The sequence below is a fragment of the Rhamphochromis sp. 'chilingali' genome (assembly GCF_963969265.1).
Source record: "Rhamphochromis sp. 'chilingali' genome assembly, chromosome: 16".
NCBI lineage: Eukaryota > Metazoa > Chordata > Actinopteri > Cichliformes > Cichlidae > Rhamphochromis > Rhamphochromis sp. 'chilingali'.
This window is the reverse complement of record NC_137943.1, coordinates 9,089,118-9,110,206: the sequence shown is the minus strand read 5'-3', so window position 1 is coordinate 9,110,206 and position 21,089 is coordinate 9,089,118. Positions and strand designations below refer to the sequence as shown.

Genomic DNA, 21,089 nt, shown 5'->3' with positions numbered 1-21,089 from the left:
TCTCTCTTGTTTCATGCACAAATTTGTGAAATTTACATACTCCTTATACCACATCTTTTCCCTGTCATGCAGCATCGCTTATCATCTTCACAGAGAGAGAGCTGATGTTTAAAGAATCCTGAAATCAAAGCCATGGGAGGATTCAGCAAACATGGTGGCAGATGTGCAAACTTCCAGGGGAAAGTGTTTTTTTGTTGAATTTCATGCAATCTGAATGATGATACATAAACATGTTTTTGTATGTCCCGGTGACAGTTTAGATAATGTTTTAACATAACTGCTAGAGTCAGCATCAAAGGGTTGGCCAAGTTGGCTGCAGAGTGTCCAGATTGCTGCTAGGAGACCAATAGTTGGAGACTGCTGATGACACTTTAAGTGATGATCAAACATAACCGCTTAGAAGATTTTTGACTTTTAAATATCTGTTATTATAACAAGAATGAGGAACACGAATGCAGCATTTACATATCATCAGATCTATAGGCCGAAACTCCTCAGCTGCTTCTTTGTGTTGAGCAGTTAGCTGCTAACTGTATGTGCTGTGTGTTCCTAGTGTTCAGTTTTAGCATGTCTGGTCATAAAACTGCAGGGTTGTATTTTCCAATGCATTTTTAGCATCAGTTCAAACAGGTTAAGGTATTTTACATTTAATCACATAATGATTCTCAAAATGGATATGACTCTGATCGAGTGGATTCATTTACAGTCTCTTCTGCAGGTCAACGTGCAAATGTTTATCGGATTTATCAGGAAGCGTGTGTGTGGTTTGTCCGTATATTTTCACGGCTGATCTATCAGCGATTTATCAGTTCACATTTTCAGGAAATGAGGGCATCCGCTCAGTCCACATGAGCTCCTTTAATTCCAGGTGAAAATATGAGAGAATATGTAACTGTCACTGTGTCTACACTGAAAAGACTGCAACTGTGGGCAGCAGCAGTGTGCCTTAAAATAAACACAATATATGTAACATAGTCCCTGCTAGACAGGTCGTACAGCTTTAATAAGGGTAAATATGAGCAGGAGGGCATGGCTTGTGTTTGTAAACATGGTTTTCCTTTTCATAATCATCACCATGATCATCATCATCTGAGGCTGATGAAGAGGAGCAAGATGAGCTATGAGAGGGGTCCTCATCACTTCCAGAATCAATGTCATCATCATCACTTTCTTCCTCGTTGCTTTTCTCTGCGTGTTGCTCTGATGGAAAAATCAAACAACACCTTCGATGTTTAGTCTGTAACATGCAGCCTAAAGTGTTTGTACAAAGACAACTGTCACCTTCCAGCAGCTTCTTCTGGATCAATGGGAGGAACTCTGAGGCCTCAGGATTGTCTGGCTCGTAGATGAGAACTGGAGCGAGGAGAGAAGAGGCAGCATTGACTAACTTGATGGTTCGCTGACTTATTCATTGACTGACAGATAGATGTATAGCAGATACGTACTCATGTGACAGAGTTTAACAGCCAGCTGGAAGTATTTGTCCTTCAGAGCTCTGAGGAACTGAAAGATAACATTTTCACTTTAAAGTTAAGCAAAAACATTTCAGACATGCAAAGAAAAAAGCACTCTGTGGACAGAGCATGAAGTGTGGACAAGCTGGACCAGTTGCATTGCTATACCTTCATTAAAAGCTCCACTGGAGCCTTAAGGTCTTCACACTTCACATTCACGTTCTCAGTCTGTTCTTTGTCCTCTTTAGCTTTATACATGAGGAGAGGTTCGGCTGGTGCGTGAGCATTTGTTGGTCCCCCTGACAATCATCACCATAATCACTTTTTAATGTTATTTCTTTTGCCTTCGTGCTTTGCATTTAATCCTGTACCCACCTGTTCCTTTCGAGCCTGAGGACTTTAACATCTCAGTGCCTTTCATTTCCAGCTGCTCCACAGGTGCTCAGCCAATCCTAAAATCACAGGTGATCTGTGTCAGAAATGTATCAGAGGCGTATCTCATTGGTCTGATCACTGGCTGGAAGAATTTCGATACTGTGTGGCTCTAGAGGTGGGCCACACACAAACTCAAAGAGCAGCTCAACATTATAAAACAATATGAATGCAGAGAACAAGTCTAAATAAAAACCAAATGCTGTCTAGAATAAAGGGCAACATTTACATATAGATGCTCAGGGGGTCTGTGTTGGTACTTGTTCGCGTACTGTAGGACAGACTTTGAAAGCAACAGCTTTCAAAGTCTGTCATCTTCACCGGGTGTAAATTCCCTTCACCACGTCCCATAGTTGCAGTCTAATTACTTATTTCATGTGTACTCTGAGTGCAGAAACACCTCTTATCCTGTTCAACTTTACATAAATGAATAATAATGTTTGTTTTTTGTTGCCCAAAACAGGACATATATAGCAGCCTTTGAGAGTCTTGCTGCTTATGGTCTTCTTATAATAACTACCAGATGAGCGTTTTAATGTGATTACTCAGGAACTACCGTTTTTGTCATCTCACAAAATCAAAAAATGAAATACTGATGACAAGCAGAGGAACACGTGAAGCTAACGTTGTCATTAAAATCTTTTCACCATCCGGTTTGCAAGTTGCTTTAGCAGAAAGCAACATCCAGGTGAAGACACAACAAAAATACTAATTATAATTATTATACATCTTCTTAATAGGATGTGTAGGGCAGTGAAAAGACAAACTTGAAAAATGTGTGACCCACTTAGAGCAACGAGTGTCCTGCCCAACAACTGCATAGCATGAGCAGCCTGTGAACAACAGGGCTGCAATTCACAGAAACAGCAAACCTGTAGCTAGTAGAAGCAGACCGTCACGGACACCTGCTGTTGCACAAGATGTTTATCTGCTTTAAGTCTGAGGTCCTGTTCTGTGAATTTCTGACTGTTTCTTGCAGTGGAAGTTGACGGTTGTTACTTTAGCTGTCGGAGAAGGAGGTAAACAGCCGTTACTAAGCAACGGCGTAACGCCCACTCGCTGTGGCCTTCATTGTTGCCGGAAATTTGGACATTATATCAGAGACATGCCAAGCAGTTAATGATGATTTGAAATCTATGGAATGAATGAATGAATGGCACTCCAGCAAAGATCTATTAAAAATTCTCTAACATTTAGATGCGTGTTATTTATTCTATTTTGTATAGTTCTTTATTCTAATGTATATAGTATTTCATTCCTAATCTTATCTTATCTTATCTTATCTTATCTTATCTTATCTTATCTTATCTTATCTTATCTTATCTTATGGAAGCAATGGTCCTGGGAATTTTTTTGTTTTTTAAAGCAGAAATGAGTGCCCATCACGGTGGTTAGCACTGCTGCCGCACAGCAAGAAGGTCCTGAGTTCAATTCTATCATCAAGCCGGGGTCTTTCTGTGTGGAGTTTGCATGTTCTCCCCGTGTTTGCGTGGGTTTTCTCGGGGTACTCCGGCTTCCTCCCACCGTCCAAAGACATGCAGCTTGTGGGGTTAGGTTAATTGGATAATCCAAATTACCACTAGGTGTGAATGTGAGTGTGAATGGTTGTCTGTCCCTGTGTGTTAGCCCTGCGACAGACTGGCGACCTGTCCAGGGTGTACCCTGCCTCTCTCCCTAATACAGCTGGGATAGGCTCCAGTGCCCCCCGCGACCCTGAAAAGGAAAAGTGGAAGCGAATGGATGGATGGATGAGTGCCCATAGGTGTTTCATGGTGACTGCTGTCTTGCGAGACTGCTTTGGGGGGAGATGCAGTATATGAAAATATATAAGTTGAACAATAATAATAATAGTGTCTCTTTTTTCTCAGTGAATATAATTTTTAAATATGGGTTTGTAACACTAACAAATCATTTCATGTAAATATTCTTAGCTCACAGACTGCACACACAAATAGTTACATTCCCGAGTGCCTCATTTTTTAGTTGTTACACGTTGTTGTTACCCTTCTGTCTTTTCCCTTACATTAATAAAAAGATTTACGCAGTAAATGAAGTTCTACAAATTCAACAGGATAAAAAAATGAAACACTTGATACTCCGAACAGGTGATTACACACCCTTATGTGTCGACCCCAGTACTCAGCTCACGTCCACAGTGGACAATCTGGTGCATCCCATTATTTTTAAGGGAGCCCAGAGTATGAAGACCAAGCCAACTTATGACTATTATAATAGTTGTTTTGCATATCAGAGAATTTGCTTAATTTCAGTGTATGGAGTCATTAATTCAGTTTAATGTTTTATACTGGTTCATCCAATGCTTGCATGCTATATTCCTATAAAGATTTTCTGCTATTATACCCTCAACTTTACAATTTTGCAAACGTGTAAAATAAAGCAGAGACTAAGAATGCATTTGCATGTTTACAGTTTCTGAGCTCATATATTCAAGGGTTTGAAGGGTTCTCTCACAGCCCTTGAGAGACTGCCTCAGTCCACCCTCCATGTCAGCCATATTTCATTCAATAAGTAGCTGTTACCGCCACATTAACTGCGCACACATCGAAAGAGCTGCCCTCTGTCATGAATGTGTGTGTCGGTGAGTGTGGGAGAAAATGTGAAGATGCAACAAGGTATTGTGTGTGTGCGTGTTTAATAGATTGAGGTCTCCTCTGCTCTTGGCTCCATTGTTTCACGGTTGTCTTAAAATCTCAGCGAGATATGGACTGTCACACTGACAGGCTCCAGACTCAGACATCCCAGAGAGCCTAAATTAGCACATGATTGGCAGGACTGTTCATTTTCTCCTAGAGTCTGAAGTGCTGTTTAGAGAAAGGTGAGGTTAGCTTGGAGTGTTAAATGTGTATTTTGTTCTTCATCTCCTACACACACTCACTTGGTCTCATACACACACATAAAACCACATATCAATTAGGCAGGGTCATGAAGTTTCTTACACTGAGCACTCCCTTGGGACCGTCTTGTGCACGCTGACATGCCATTGAAGCGTGTGCATATTTGCTTTCAGTGTAGACTTTGTGGGCTTTTATTAACCCTCTAAGGCGCAAATTAAGTTTGTGTTGCTAATGCACAAAAGAATACCTGCAGTGGTACTTCTGAGTAAAAAAAACCTCATAAAATATGTATGTGGGGTAATCAGGTTGTTAGCTTTTAACTGTTGCAAATCTGCAACGCCTGCCTTGAGAGGGTTAGAGTGGAGAGTAGGAATCCAGGAATCTTGCAGGCAGGATTCCGTGTTAGGACCAGTTCTTATGGTATTATAGTATACTTCCCTTAGGCAGTATCATTAGAAAGCACAGTATACATTTTCACTGCTATGCAGAAGATACTTTGTCTATCCATGCAGCCAGATAACACACAGTTAGTTAAATGCAGGAATGTCTTAAAGACACAAAGACCTGGATGACCTCTAATTTTCTGCTTTACAATTCAAATCTTGGAGACATCGTCTGTAACCCGAGACTTCTGAATGGCATGACAGTGGAGCCTTTTCAACCAGGATATGACTTTAAAGAAACATGTAGGATTCTTTCTTGCATTTGCCCAATATCTCTAAAATGACAAACATCCAGTGTCAGAGTGATGCTGAAAAACGAGTTTATACAGGGAGTGCAGAATTATTAGGCAAGTTGTATTTTTGAGGAATATTATTTTATTATTGAACAACAACCATGTTCTCAGTGAACCCAAAAAACACATTAATATCAAAGCTGAATGTTTTTGGAAGTAGTTTTTAGTTTGTTTTTAGTTTTAGCTATTTTAGGGGGATATCTGTGTGTGCAGGTGACTATTACTGTGCATAATTATTAGGCAACTTAACAAAAAACAAATATATACCCATTTCAATTATTTATTTTTACCAGTGAAACCAATATAACATCTCCACATTCACAAATATACATTTCTGACATTCAAAAACAAAACAAAAACAAATCAGCTCTCTGCCCTTTACCAATCCAGCCATGGGCCCATCCATCTGGCCCATCAAGACTCACTCTCATTTCATCAGTCCATAAAACCTTAGAAAAATCAGTCTTGAGATATTTCTTGGCCCAGTCTTGACGTTTCAGCTTGTGTGTCTTGTTCAGTGGTGGTCGTCTTTCAGCCTTTCTTACCTTGGCCATGTCTCTGAGTATTGCACACCTTGTGCTTTTGGGCACTCCAGTGATGTTGCAGCTCTGAAATATGGCCAAACTGGTGGCAAGTGGCATCTTGGCAGCTGCACACTTGACTTTTCTCAGTTCATGGGCAGTTATTTTGCGCCTTGGTTTTTCCACACGCTTCTTGCGACCCTGTTGACTATTTTGAATGAAACGCTTGATTGTTCGATGATCACGCTTCAGAAGCTTTGCAATTTTGAGACTGCTGCATCCCTCTGCAAGATATCTCACTATTTTTGACTTTTCTGAGCCTGTCAAGTCCTTCTTTTGACCCATTTTGCCAAAGGAAAGGACGTTGCCTAATAATTATGCACACCTGGTATAGGGTGTTGATGTCATTAGACCACACCCCTTCTCATTACATAGATGCACATCACCTAATATGCTTAATTGGTAGTAGGCTTTCGAGCCTATACAGCTTGGAGTAAGACAACATGCATGAAGAGGATGATGTGGACAAAATACTCATTTGCCTAATAATTCTGCACTCCCTGTACATGTATTATCTCTTGGCTGGGCTATTAAATATGATTACATAATTAGATAATTATTTTCTAATTATATTGAAACTCTCTGAAAAGACTTCGGTTGATCCAAAATGCTGCAGTGAGAGCACTGACAAGGACCATGAAGAGAAAGCATTTTTCTGCCATGTTGGCTTTTCTTCATTACATAGATTCAAGGGTTTGAAGGGTTAAATCCAAAATCAAATTTAAACTCCTTCGCCTCACATACAAGGTCCTGAATAATCAGGCCCCATCTTATCTTAAATATCTCACAGTATGTAATCACCCACATGAAACACTTCGCTCTCAGACGAAGGCCTACTGGGATGTTTACAAGTAGAATGGGAGGCAAAGCCTTCAGATTTCTGGCTCCTCTTTGTGGAACCAGCTCCCAGTTTGGAGTCGGGATGCAGACACCCTCTCTACTTTTAAGGATTAGGCTCAAAGCTTTTTTTCCTTGATAACTCTTATAGTTATAGTGGATCAGGTGAATCCTCCTTTAGTTATGCTGTAATAGACTCAGACTGCTGGGAGCTTCCCATGATGCACCGAGTGTTTTTTCTTCACTCACCTCTTTTTCACTCACTTATGTTCATAAACCAATCTTCAATTAATCATTTGTAATTTTGACTTTATACTCTGACTCTCTCCCACATGTGTTTTTTGCCCTGTCTCCCTCCCCCTCACCCCCAACCGGTTGTAGCCAATGGCTACATGAGTCTGGTTCTTCTGCACATGTCCTCCCCCTAAAAGGTGTTTACCTTCCCACTGTTGCAAAATCCTTACTCAAAGGGGTTGTACAGTTGTTGGGATTTTTAACAATTGCACAACCTGTAGGGTTTGTACCTTACAATATAAAAGTTGACTTGGCACTATAACTGAATTGAATTGAATTGCACTGAACTGAATTCAACAGTGGAAGAAACAAACCTCTGTAGAGCCTACAACGTAACTTTTGTTAAGTCGTCGACATCATTGCTGGCTTTTTTGTGCTGGTGCATGATGTGTTAATTACCGTGTTGTCGCGTCCCAATGTTTTACATGTGATGACAGGACTTTTTCCCCTCCTGGGTTCCCACACTTGTTGTTTTCAATTTAGTACCATAAATCCTGAGTTATGGGTAAGTCCAAAATCGCCCGTAGACATAAAGCTCACAGGAGCGTGTTCAAAGACTACAGGCCCCAAGAACTCCCGTTTACTTAGCAGTGTTACTTTAAATGTGTGTCTGTACAGTTTTGGGCTCTATGCATTCCCCCTTCCCCACACCTCAGCTCTGAGTGGGGAAATTTTTTTTTTTATAACTCATCCATATTGAAAATTTGTTTTGTGGCCATGGTGATTGAGAGACATAATAGGAGTCTGCTAAGCCTCATTCACTTTAGTAGTCATTAAACTGGACCTCTTCACAGTGTTTGTAGGAGTTTGTTGTGTTTTCCAACTCTGCTGGAGTTGTTTTAATGGATTGTGTGACCAATATTACAAATTGCTGTGGGCTACAGCCCATCCAAGAGACTTGTGCTTCCGTTTTGGTGAGTGACATTCTGTTTATTTATCACTCGGTTACTTTGCACTAATTGCCTTAAATGCGGGCCTGTGCATTGTACTTTTACTGTTTATGAACATGGCTTGCTAACAAAGCTAGCTAGCTGATCAATTAGCGCGTCACCCTTTTATCCATACAAGCTAACTTCTGGCTTAAAAAAAAAAAAAGAACATGGTGGCTACCAAAATGCTAATGCTGAGCCAGTGGCTGAGGGTTTACACAGTCTGTGGTAAAAACAAAATCTACACATATTGTCGACCCGAACAGTACAGAAATGCTTACTGCACCCCTCGACAAGGGTCAAGGCTTTGAGATTTTCCTGTAATTTGTCATTAGCAGATAGACGCATACTCAATTTGGGCTGAAATGTGTGCAAAATGCTATATATTTTAAGCCTGATGATTTTCCCATTTAATATGGGACAGCCTCTGTTATTCCAATGTAAATTAAAGATCCAATAGAATCCAAAGACTTCACATACATTGAGCTCAGAAGAAACATTTGGAGTATTTTGGAGTTGGAGTTTCTCTGTGTCAAATGACAAAGGCTGAACTCCAGCTACTAATGCTCGTTTGAACGTGCACCGCTTCAACCCTTCTTGCCCAATAACAGATGGAGACAGAAACTAAATGCACACCCCAAAACACACCAGCACCACAAACCCATCAGGCACACCTGCCATGGAAGCTTGATGGGAAAACATATTCCACACAGACGACATGATAACAGAATCATTTCACACTTCAGTGATCACCTGCACATTCTCATTGCGCGCATGAGTATGAGTGTGTGTGTGAACGAGAGCGCAGGCGAGGGTTTTCAGTAGGGTTCAGCCTGGTTGTATTCGGTGCATGCGCCTTGACAGACTCCCTGCTCCTCCCAAATTTCCATATGATGAGGTTGTCGTGACAGTGAAAGAATACACAGCTTGATTCCTCCAGGACATCACGATGTGTAATGTGGAGCATGTATTTGTGTGATGGAACACGCAGTCCCCGCTGTAGCTTTATTAACAGAGATTAGCATTAACAAAACAAAGCAACATCATGCCGTCATAAACATTCTCTCTGCGGTGTGGGTTTGCATGTATATGTGCCACACTCACGCGCATGTCCTCGTGTTTAAGAAGCATCTGCGCAGGTCTGTCAGTGTGATGTGGCGTGTGACGATCCACCATCACGTCTCACGGCCTCGAGCAGACTGAAGGCTAATAATAAATGCAAATTACAATCACAGGAGCAGCTCGGAGCTGGAGAGGATAATTGCTCCATTATGGCGCTGTGCGTCTGAGGATGTGTGTGTGTCGGAGGGACAGAGGGGGAGCCACCAAATACCAGTTGTGACATCACAACATAACTACATAACAGGACAAGTGAGGTGATACAAGTATTGATTTATTTGCTGGGAAAAAAAACATCCACTTTTCCAGTGAGAGTGCCAAGTCAGGCTAATTAAAGTGTGATATAATCACAAATCAACATAAAGAAAGAAAGATCTAGATCACACGCAAGTCCTGTTTAGCACATGAAGCTAAAAATAGTTTGTTACTGCATGTGCCTTTCTCGGTTACAATAGATGCAATGATCAGGAACAACATTATGACCACTGACAAGTTAAGTGAATGACACTCATTATCTCCTCATCGTGGCAGCTGTTAGTGGGTGGGATATATTAAGAAGCAAGTGAATATTTTGTCTTTTGAAAGCTGATGTGTTAGAAGCGTAAGGATCTGTCTGCAGGGGTCAGTATCTATGAAAAGCAAGTCAGAGGAAGGAACCGTGGTGAAACAGGGTCATTGTTGGCCAAGACTCATTGATGCATGTGGGGACCGAATGCTGGCCTGTGTTGTCCAATCTAACAGACGAGCTACTGTATCACTGCATACTGATTTAATTTTGCTTGTACATCCTGTGCAAGGTGTGTGTGTCCCTTACCTGGAGAACACCTGGCACCAGGATGCACTGTGGGAAGAAGGCAAGCCAGCAGACACAGTATGATGGTTTGGGCAATGTTCTGCTGGGAAACCTTGAGTCCTGCCATCCATGTGGATGTTTCCTTGACATGTACCTACCTAAGCATTGTTGGAGACCATGTGCACCCTTTCGTGGAAACAGTATTCCCTGATGGCTGTGGCTAAAAGCAAAAAAGGTTCAGGAATGGTTTGAGGAGCACAACAAGTTTGAGGTGTTGACTTGGCCTCTGATCCATGGAGGCTACACCTCACAACTTACAGGACTTAAAGGATCTGTTGCTAACGTAACGTCTTCATACCAGATACGATAGCACAGTTTCAAGGTTCTGGTGGAGTCTATGTCTCAATAGCTCAGGGCTGTTTTGGCAGCAGAAGGGGGACCGACACAATAAAAGGCAGGCGGTCATAAAGTTGTGCCTGATTGCTCTGACCTCTTTTCTTTCTTTCTTTCTTTCTTTCTTTCTTTCTTTCTTTCTTTCTTTCTTTCTTTCTTTCTTTCTTTCTTTCTTTCTTTCTTTCTTTCTTTCTTTCTTTCTTTCTTTCTTTCTTTCTTTCTAAGGTTACCCATCCGAAACATAAAGATGATTTTAGATGGAAACTGAGATGTTCACACCTGTTTGACTTTATACTGAGCTATGGCAATTCCCTACTAGATTAGGCTTTGAGTTTACTGAGAACACATAAGAGTGACAACAAACTTCCATATACCTCTTTTTTTTTTTCCTGCTTATCCAATTATGAGTGTGGTGGAGCCTATCTAGGCTGTCACAGGGCAAAACGCAGGTTGCAGGACTAACACAACCATTCCCACTCATATTCACACCTACAGCTAATTTAGAATAACCAATTAACCTAACATGTGTCTTTGGAGTCATAGTGCCTGGAAAATAACAGGCACTATGACTAAGTATAGGCAAGAGAGAAAACAAGGACAAAAACAACATAAAACATGTTGATCAGCTAATTCTGTTCAATATGTGTGTTTCCTACAACGTCCTACAATATCATTAAAGGGGAGAAAATAAGGAAAAACACAATAGGTCTAAATTAAGCAATTAGATACCATTTGATAACTAAAACTGCATTAGAAGCATACATAAGGGATCAAAACTAGAAGTACGTTATCTAAGATTTGTGACCGTTTTGAAAAAGAAGCATCTAATTTTTATTTCTTTTCAGGTTCATTTCCTTCCTCCAACTTCCAGGAAAGTGTCTTCATAGTGTTCTCTTCTTTAACCTCCTTCACTTTATGTGGCATTTGCGAACAGTCATAAGTGACACATCACTTTATTTCGCTATTAAATCGCTCTCTTGTTTGTGCGTTTGTGGTAAGATGTGCCAAGGGGAGGCGGGGGTTACAGCTAATATTATTATTATTATTACACGTGTTTTACATTTAATATGAAATCTCTTTAAAAGGATGGCTACAGCCTCCGGGTGCCTCACTGTGTCTGTACATCATCATCGTAATCATCATCTTTGACTTCCTAAGCGGATCTTTTACTTACTCTTTCCATTTTTCTGCCCCACATCTCACTGATGGACCGGGCCCATCTGTCTCTCTTTTAGCCCATTCATCATTTCCTCTCTCGTCAACTCTGTAGTTCTTCATTTTCTTTTCTTTTTCCATCTTTGTCTCTCACTCACTCATCCCCGTTTCAAGGGTTGTTTTTTTTTTTACTCCCCCCTCCTCTTCCTTCCGTTCCATCCATCTGCCTCCCACTTTTGCCTATGCAGTCGTTTTCTTGCTTCATCTTCAACCTCTTGTCCATCCGCTTGTGCAGCACTGAGCCTTCAGTGTGGGCTCATTTGATAAAAGAATGAACTCATTAAATAGAAATAAAAACGTTTTAAAAAAACACACACAAAACTGATGAATTTATTTGTGTTAAGATGACTATGCAAAATGTGAAGACACAGACAGTCAGATCCGGGGAAATCTTTGATGTAAATGCTATAGCGGCTTTAGTAATGATCATATTAAAAAGCTATTAACCATAAAGTCACACATATTCACCCCATCTGAGAGTGTGGATGCTTCATAAACCAGGTCTAATGTTACGTAAATGCCCGGTTTATGAAGCATCCTCCATTGCTTGACCGTGTAGCCTCCCAGTAACACAGACTAAACCTTTATTGCCTTTGATTAAAAATAGATAAATAATAATATTAGGCCAACTGGACAGCCTATCTGTGGCTAACCTGTCCCTCTATGTCGCTCTCTTCAATAAACACCTGTAAAAATCACAATTGTGTTGAATGTTTTACAGAAACTTCAGTATTTGTGTGTTTGTGTGGCAACTTTAACCACACTGAGTGTCACAGTGTGCTGACACGCAGTTTGTGCAAACAGTACTAAAGCAAAGTGATAAAAATGAAGCAGTGGGGATCCATAGAAAGAACATTTCAGGCAGTATAAGGTATTAAGATACTCCCTATACTCTAAGATGTGTCTGTTACCTAAAATAATACAAAAATCTGAATCTGATGACAGGTGTTGAGTTTTTGTTGCTATTTGCTGTTGTCGAGTATACTCAGCTCTGCTCAGATTCAGCCAAATGCTGGAAAACCCATCACAGTGTAAATGGATACTAACCCAAAGCTAACCATCCAGCAACATGCAAGAGTTTCTCAAAAGCAAAGAAATGAGATATTTTTCAGTGGCCAAGTCAGTCACCTGATCTGACTGACCGAAAGCAGAGAGGCCCAGAAAACAAGCAGCGAGTGAAGCTGCAGTAAAGGCCTCGCAGAGCATCTCAGGGGAAACACAGGATTTGTGATGTCCATGAAAAACAGACCTTTTATTTTTACCTGATTTCGAGTCTCTGAAAACAGGAGAACTATGTATAAAAATGTGCACTTCAGTAACATCTTGATTGTTAAAATTCACTTCAGCAGTATACAGTGGCGACATTAAAAACAAACAAGAATGAAAAATTTAAAAAGAGGCTCTTTTTCCAGGAACTGTGTAGCCCTGTGAATGATCCTGTGGAGGATGTTCACCCGACTTGACGCTGGGATAGGCTCCAGCACCATTAAAACCCCGAACTGGATAAGTGGTGAGGAAGATGGAACAAACTAATGACATTATCTTTGTTTCTCAGTTGTGTTTTGACCACCTGATGGATATTCAGCCATGCAATATTAACTGTAAATGTATCTGTGTTTTGGTCCCCACCAGGTTGTTGCAAACTTTGTCAGGGATTTGATTGAGCTGAAAATATGTGCCGGCACCGGAAAATCAAACGAGTCCCTCTAAAAAGAAGTTAAAAGGCTTCTTCAAGCTAAGAGGAAAAGCAGAGTGGGGCGATACTTTACTGAGGCTTAGTTGCTACGACTGGCCGTCATTTCATTCCAACTTTTATGTAAAATCTACTGACTAATATTTATAAAGTGATCACATCTTCCAACGCTTTAAAACGTGTACATTTGTTTTCAGCCTGCATGTTTTTAGGTTTGTCTTTTAGCCTGCCTGTCTCGACAGGCTGACATGAGAGATGGTGAAGTTTCACCTGAGGGCTAACACACCCTCCTTCATTCCCCTCCTCCCCCTTTTCCTCCCTGTCTGTGGTGCAGCTGAACGATGAGGTAATCTGACCGACAGGCGAGGCGGCCATTTCAAACAGCACGGAGGAGACAGACGGGCCCGAACAGCTCTGCTGCATCTCCTCATGTGGTGGTGGGGATTATAAAGATTTATTTCTGGGGTGCTCCAGCAGCACTGGCATGATTATGATACCATAACACAAGGTGCCATAAAGAAAATGCTGTCAGCTAAATGAAGAGCAGAGTGCCAAAATGTGCTCGCCATTATGCAATCAATCACACCTGTCAAGCACGCGGCCCTCCATCAAGAAAGCTGTCAGTGTCAGCTGTTGGCTGTTTCTCTCTTCGTTCCCTGCTTTTCTTTCACTCCTGTGTGTCTCCCGGCCATCTATGTGTGTGACTGTGTTTCTGGGTCACTTTGCCTCTTTTCCCAGACGACCACAAGTCTCCCACCTACAATACCTCATGTGAGCGCTGATAAGAGGTGAGGAATTACCAAACACGTCGGCCGCATGCTGGCGGAGATCACACGCACAGGGCTCCCCGCTAATATTTCACAGGAAGGAAGAAAGGGAGGCATACATCATTCTGACAGAGCCAGAATGGAGAGAGACATCCCTCCGTTATCTCCACACACATGCACTGTCAGAGATTTATAGTACAAGGCTCTAATGGTGCCCTCACACACCTCTTTCTCTCTGTGTTCACCTCCCTCCTTTCTCTCTCTCACTCTCATGCAGACACACAAATACACATCCATCAATCATTTGCCTTTTCCTCTTCTTCTCCATCTTCCCTTTATCTGCTGTCCATCTCACATCTTCTCTCTCCCCCATTTTCCCTTTTCTTTCTCCTCCCCCTCGTCCTCTCTTCCCCTAGACGGTGCCTAATTTTTCTTCCTCTGCCCACATTAATTGAAAATAAAGATGTCAAACTCTTAATCTTAAGGGTGACGACGTGTGTACACGCTGACAGGTGAGAAGAGAGGATGGCTATTTGACTTAAACTGTATGGGTTTTTATAGATGTTTCCAATAAACAGCAGGCTGACAGCCATATGACTCTGTAATGGGAAGTGGTTAAACCTGAAACACAGACCATTTACCCATGTGATTTATAGAGAAGTGCTGCAGTCACACAAGCCAAGGCTGGCCTCCTGTGAGAAGTGCTCGTTTTATTTTTTTCCTGATTAGACAACATGTAACAAGTAGGGAAAAAATGCAGAGGTATAATATCATCGCGGGGCGATCGTGGCTCAAAGAGTTGGCAGTTCGTCTTGTAACCGGAAGATTGCCGGTTTGAGCCCCGGCTCGGACAGTCTCGGTCATTGTGTCCTTGGGCAAGACACTTCACCTACCGCCTACTGGTGAGGGGCCGATGGCGCGATATGACAGCCTCGCTTCTGTCAGTCTGCCCCAGGGCAGCTGTGGCTACAACTGTAGCTTGCCTCCACCAGTGTGTGAATGAATAGTGGAATTGTACATATAGTGGAATTTGAGGTTCTTGAAAAGCGCTATATAAATGCAATCCATTATTATCATAACCCCAATACCTGAGTCAATTTACTACTTAAACAGCATCCATCCATTCACTTCCGCTTATCCTTTTCAGGGTCGCGGGGGGCGCTGGAGCCTATCCCAACTATCATAGGGCGAGAGGCGGGGTACACCCTGGACAGTCTGTCACAGTGCTAACACACAGGGACAGACAACCATTTGCACTAAATCCACTCCCGCATTCACGAGTATGTATTTAACTGTATGTCTTTGGAAGGTGGGAGGAAGCCGGAGTACCCGGAGGGAACCCACGCAAACACGGGGCGAACATGCAAACTCCACACAGAAAGACCCCGGCCTGACGTACAAGTTACAGTGGGGCAAAAAAGTATTTAGTCAGCCACCGATTGTGCAAGTTCCCCCACCTAAAATGATGACAGAGGTCAGTAATTTGCACCAGAGGTACACTTCAACTGTGAGAGACAGAATGTGAAAAAAAAATCCATGAATTCACATGGTAGGATTTGTAAAGAATTTATTTGTAAATCAGGGTGGAAAATAAGTATTTGGTCAATAACAAAAATACAACTCAATACTTTGTAACATAACCTTTGTTGGCAACAACAGAGGTCAAACGTTTACTATAGGTCTTTACCAGGTTTGCACACACAGTAGCTGGTATTTTGGCCCATTCCTCCATGCAGATCTTCTCGAGAGCAGTGATGTTTTGGGGCTGTCGCCGAGCAACACGGACTTTCAACTCCCGCCACAGATTTTCTATGGGGTTGAGGTCTGGAGACTGGCTAGGCCACTCCAGGACTTTCAAATGCTCCTTTGTTGCCCGGGCGGTGTGTTTTGGATCATTGTCATGTTGGAAGACCCAGCCTCGTTTCATCTTCAAAGTTCTCACTGATGGGAGGAGGTTTTGGCTCAAAATCTCACGATACATGGCCCCATTCATTCTGTCCTTAACACGGATCAGTCGTCCTGTCCCCTTGGCAGAAAAACAGCCCCATAGCATGATGTTTCCACCCCCATGCTTCACAGTAGGTATGGTGTTCTTGGGATGCAACTCAGTATTCTTCTTCCTCCAAACACGACGAGTTGAGTTTATACCAAAAAGTTCTACTTTGGTTTCATCTGACCACATGACATTCTCCCAATCCTCTGCTGTATCATCCATGTGCTCTCTGGCAAACTTCAGACGGGCCTGGACATGCACTGGCTTCAGCAACGGAACACGTCTGGCACTGCGGGATTTGATTCCCTGCCGTTGTAGTGTGTTACTGATGGTGACCTTTGTTACTTTGGTCCCAGCTCTCTGCAGGTCATTCACCAGGTCCCCCCGTGTGGTTCTGGGATCTTTGCTCACCGTTCTCATGATCATTTTGACCCCACGGGATGAGATCTTGCGTGGAGCCCCAGATCGAGGGAGATTATCAGTGGTCTTGTATGTCTTCCATTTTCTGATGATTGCTCCCACAGTTGATTTTTTCACACCAAGCTGCTTGCCTATTGTAGATTCACTCTTCCCAGTCTGGTGCAGGTCTACAATACTTTTCCTGGTGTCCTTCGAAAGCTCTTTGGTCTTGGCCATGGCGGAGTTTGGAGTCTGACTGTTTGAGGCTGTGGACAGGTGTCTTTTATACAGATGATGAGTTCAAACAGGTGCCATTCATACAGGTAACGAGTGGGGGACAGAAAAGCTTCTTACAGAAGACGTTACAGGTCTGTGAGAGCCAGAGATTTTCCTTGTTTGAGGTGACCAAATACTTATTTTCCACCCTAATTTATGAATAAATTCTTTACAAATCCTACCATGTGAATTCATGGATTTTTTTTTCACATTCTGTCTCTCACAGTTGAAGTGTACCTCTGGTGCAAATTACTGACCTCTGTCATCATTTTAAGTGGGGGAACTTGCACAATCGGTGGCTGACTAAATACTTTTTTTGCCCCACTGTACATAAAAGTTATAAATTGATTTGCATGTCAGCAAGTACCTGGTAGAGAAACTCTTGTTGGTAAGCAAAGCAGTAAAAGGTTTCTTATGGATAGTCACCAGGCATTCATTGCAAACATATCAAGAGGGATTGTGGCCCACTTGTCTTTACAGAAACTCTGTAAATCCTTTGGGATTCTTGGTTCGGCAACACAGAGCTTCAGCTCCGTCCAATGTTTCTTATAAGACTGAGGTCTGGGCCACTCCACAACCTTAATGTGCTTCTCCTTCAGCCCTTCCTTTGTTGACTTCGTGGTATGTTTTGGATCATTGTTATACTGAAAGACACATCCACAAACTATCTTTAGCATTCAGACTAAGGGAAGGAGGTCCTTGTTCATGATTTCACAGTTCATGGTCCCTTCCATTTTGTTACCTCGTCAGATCCACGGCCCTGAACCGTAGTAAGGAAACCTCTGGCTGTTACTTCAGGTTCCATGACTGGCTCGTAGCCGGTAACTAGCTTACTGTACAGGTCAAATCCGCTAGTAAAAAGATAGACGGAGGCATAGGAAAACTGCTTCACCGAACTTTATTTCTTCTCCAAGGCGGGAACACAGTGTACAGTGGGCTGTAACAGTTTACTCACAGCGAGCATCGCCAGCACAACTCTGGCTGTCGTGGGAGTTATTATATTCCTTTTAATACTTTTCTTTTCATCTCTTCCATGGCTACTTGTTATTTTTCCGCTTTTTCCTCTCTCCCTCGCTCCACACACACACCCACAACAATGGGGCAGTCCCACACGTCCCTTCACCACCCGGAATACATTTCCCATCAGGCTTCACCCATAAATGGCCATGCCAGTAACAATTTGCTGCTCAGTGTAGTGAAGTTGTTCTGTACCCTTAGCAGAAAAACAACCCCAAAGCATAAGATTTCCACCTCCATGCTTGACTGTGGTGATGGTGTTCTTTGCGTCACGCTAAGCATGTCACTTCCTCCAAACACGGCGAGTCAAGTTGAAGCCAGAAAGCTTCAGTTTGGTTTCATCTGACCACAGAACTTTCTCCCAAGCCTTCTTTGAATTATTGACATGTTTACTGGCAAACTTAAGGCAGGCCTGCATATGTGTTTCTTGAGCAGGAAGACCTTGTGGGCATTACAGCACAGTGTCTTACCAGTGATGTTCTTAGTGGCTGTGGTCCTAGCTGCCTTTAAATCATCAACAAGACCCTCCTGTGTAGTTTTGGGACGATCCATCACCTTTCTCATCTTCACCCCACAAGCCAAGATGGTGCATTGAGTTTCAGACTGAGGGCAATTGATGGTTATTTTATATTTCTTTCTGAAGCACTTTGGTGTGCCTTCGGGTTTTTAAATGTGCTATATAAATAAAATTGTATTGTATTGTATTCCCAAAAAACTAAATCACACTAACAGTTGTCACCTTCTCACCAAGCTTCCTCCTGATGGTCTTGTGGTCCATTCCAGCCTTGCACAGGTCTACAACCTTGTCCCTTTGACAACTTTGGTCATACCTGTGGTGGTGGAGATCCTGGAATGGAAAAAACTGATTCTGTGCACATGTGTGATTTATACGCAAAACTGCAGGGGATCAAATAATTATGTAAAAATTATTTTATAGCAAATTAGAGTTTGTATATATGAATTACAGACAGACAAATAAAGGGTAAATGAGGTGAGCGTTGGCATGGTTTAGCTATTCATATCCCAGCAGAGGAACACATCACCACTAAGTTGCTGTGAGTGATCATCTTTAACCTGTCCTTAATGGAGCAGTGTCTTCCTGGATGACAGTGCAGCCATTTAGACAGAGCTGTCCACCACCACAAGACATCAAATGAAAGGAATATTTGTTGGAAGAGATCTTTAATTTATCATTTATCTGTAAAGCATCAAATCACTAAAAGGTAATGACAAACCTTTGGTGAAATATTAGCCTGCAGCTGTGTTTACTTTCACTGTACTAACTTATGCTTTCACATTCTAACTCACATACATAAAGCAATACAGAATTGTGTTTTTGGAAGCACTATATAAATAAACCTTACCCACATACTCGCCATCAAGCAGCAGACACAAACTAACAGCTAACTTGTTAGCACTGCAGAACAATTAACAGCTAAATATTGAGGACCCTCAGGAGTCAGTGAGAAGCAATGGAGGTAAAAGGAGAGTTGATATTGAACTTACATTAATTGAGATGACACAATCACTATTTTCAATCATTTCCAAGCTTGATCTGTGCTCACTGGATGTTCATGTTGTTGTTCTAACTTTTTCTGTACCATAATACTGACTTTTTGTTCTTGTGATATTATCAAGTTTTGCTTCCTGTTTTTATGCTTTTTCTTATCTCCCCACTACTTCCTTGCCCTTGCCTCCTCTGTCTTTCTCTGTCTATATGATGATTTGTATATGCTCCCTGTGTTAGTCTTCCTGTTCTTGCATTTGCATTTCCTTGATTCAGTTTCAGTTAAATTTTATTTTTATAGTGCCAATCACGATAACTGATGCCTGAAGGCGCTTAACCTCCTAAGACCCGAACTCTTCCACGGCATGCATTTTTAATTTCTCTTTGATATTTGGGCTAATGTTACACCCCTGAAAACAGGGGGGAAACAATCACGAGAGTGATTATGACTTGCGTCTCTCATGCAGTCGTTTATTGCAGTGAAAATGAGCAGAAACGTTTCACATTCTGTACTGCTAAATGTCACATGGTGGAAGAAAAACACTAAATAATAAACCGAAATACTAAAGTGCTTACTATGCATATACTTGACAATCGCGGCATTTTTAGCTCCTGCAGTTATCTTAATGGCCATTACACAGTACAAAACTGAGGCTCAAAACCGCCACGTATATGTGCACAAAACTGTAATATAATGCGTCTAATGCTTACAAAACAATGAAGGATTACCTCTTAAATATCTTAACAGTGTAACATTGGAAATATATCAACTTTTAAACACTTTTACCTGAAAACAGGGGGAAAAGAATCACGAGAGTGATTATGACTTGCGTCTCTCATGCAGTCGTTTATTGCAGTGAGGAGAACACGCGAAAGCGCCCAAGTGGAGAATATAGACACTACTAATCGATCCCAGAAAAGGCTTACTAGGCGATCACTGATGTATAGATTGCATTTCTCTTAAATAACATGAAAGCCATTAATATAACATGAAAAATAATAAACTCTTAACCATTTTCTTACCATATTTACATCATTTTTGTCCTTATATCAACTGATATGAATTAGTTTTAACTGAACAGTTTTATATGCAGTATTCCTTCAACCTGTCACAATTGGGGCCCAATGAATGTAAAAACAAAGAATTACCAGATTTTTTTTTTAACCTTATTTTTGTTTTTATGAAAAATAAGAGCCACATATGAGGATATTTGTTTAAAAGTTTGATAGAACAGTAGCAGTATAACGTCCTCGTAAGTGGATATCAGGCCCTTGTAGAGCAAAATTGAGTATTTTGGTCTAAATAACCCAAAATGTGATGTCCACATATGTCCTAGGAGGTCCTAGGAGTTTAACATTGTACAACATATAATCGACAATATTAGAGAGAAAATTCCAATAATCACTCAACCCCTGTGAGCAAGCACTTGGTGAGAGTGGGAAGGACAAACTTCCTTTTAACAGGAAAAGACCTCCTGCAGAACCAGGCTTAAAGAGAGGCAACCATTTGGTACTGGGGTGAGGAGAGGGCGCTAGAACAAAATAACTAAGGGAGGATTCAGGGTCACCTGAATCCTCCCTTTATCTACAGAGCAGAAGCCTGAAAGCTGAAGCCTCTGCCTCCTATTCTACTTTTAAATATCATTTAAATATTCTAGCCTTCTTTCTCTTTGTACTCCCGGATCCACTGAAGGCTTTTAAAGGAGCGTTTGAGCAAAATGCATGAACTTGTTTTTCAGATGCTGGACTATACAGTTACTTGTGAGTTCAATTAGTACAATTAGTGAGAAAAATGTCCT

At 41.6% G+C, this 21,089-nt stretch overlaps 1 protein-coding gene across 1 annotated transcript; it reads right to left on the bottom strand.

The window, feature by feature from the left end:
• Positions 1–127: 127 nt before the first annotated feature.
• On the bottom strand, positions 128–2,896 carry erich2 (glutamate-rich 2). Its single transcript, XM_080906951.1, has 6 exons — positions 2,759–2,896; positions 1,830–1,906; positions 1,623–1,753; positions 1,446–1,503; positions 1,282–1,353; positions 128–1,200 (listed from the first exon to the last, which is right to left on the bottom strand). The coding sequence occupies exons 2-6, from the start codon at positions 1,873–1,875 to the stop codon at positions 1,001–1,003; spliced, it is 507 nt and encodes a 168-aa protein (XP_080763077.1). The 5' UTR covers positions 1,876–1,906; positions 2,759–2,896; the 3' UTR covers positions 128–1,000.
• Between the last annotated feature and the right edge of the window lie 18,193 nt (positions 2,897–21,089).

What these genes read in the sequence shown, in the direction of transcription:
- erich2 (XM_080906951.1), bottom strand. Translation starts at nt 1,875, where the DNA reads ATGAAAGGCACTGAGATGTTAAAGTCCTCAGGCTCGAAAGGAACAG. An exon ending in TGTTAAACTCTGTCACATGA is followed by an intron (nt 1,354 to 1,445) that starts GTACGTATCTGC and finishes TCCTCGCTCCAG; the next exon opens with TTCTCATCTACGAGCCAGAC. An exon ending in CCAGAAGAAGCTGCTGGAAG is followed by an intron (nt 1,201 to 1,281) that starts GTGACAGTTGTC and finishes TTTTTCCATCAG; the next exon opens with AGCAACACGCAGAGAAAAGC.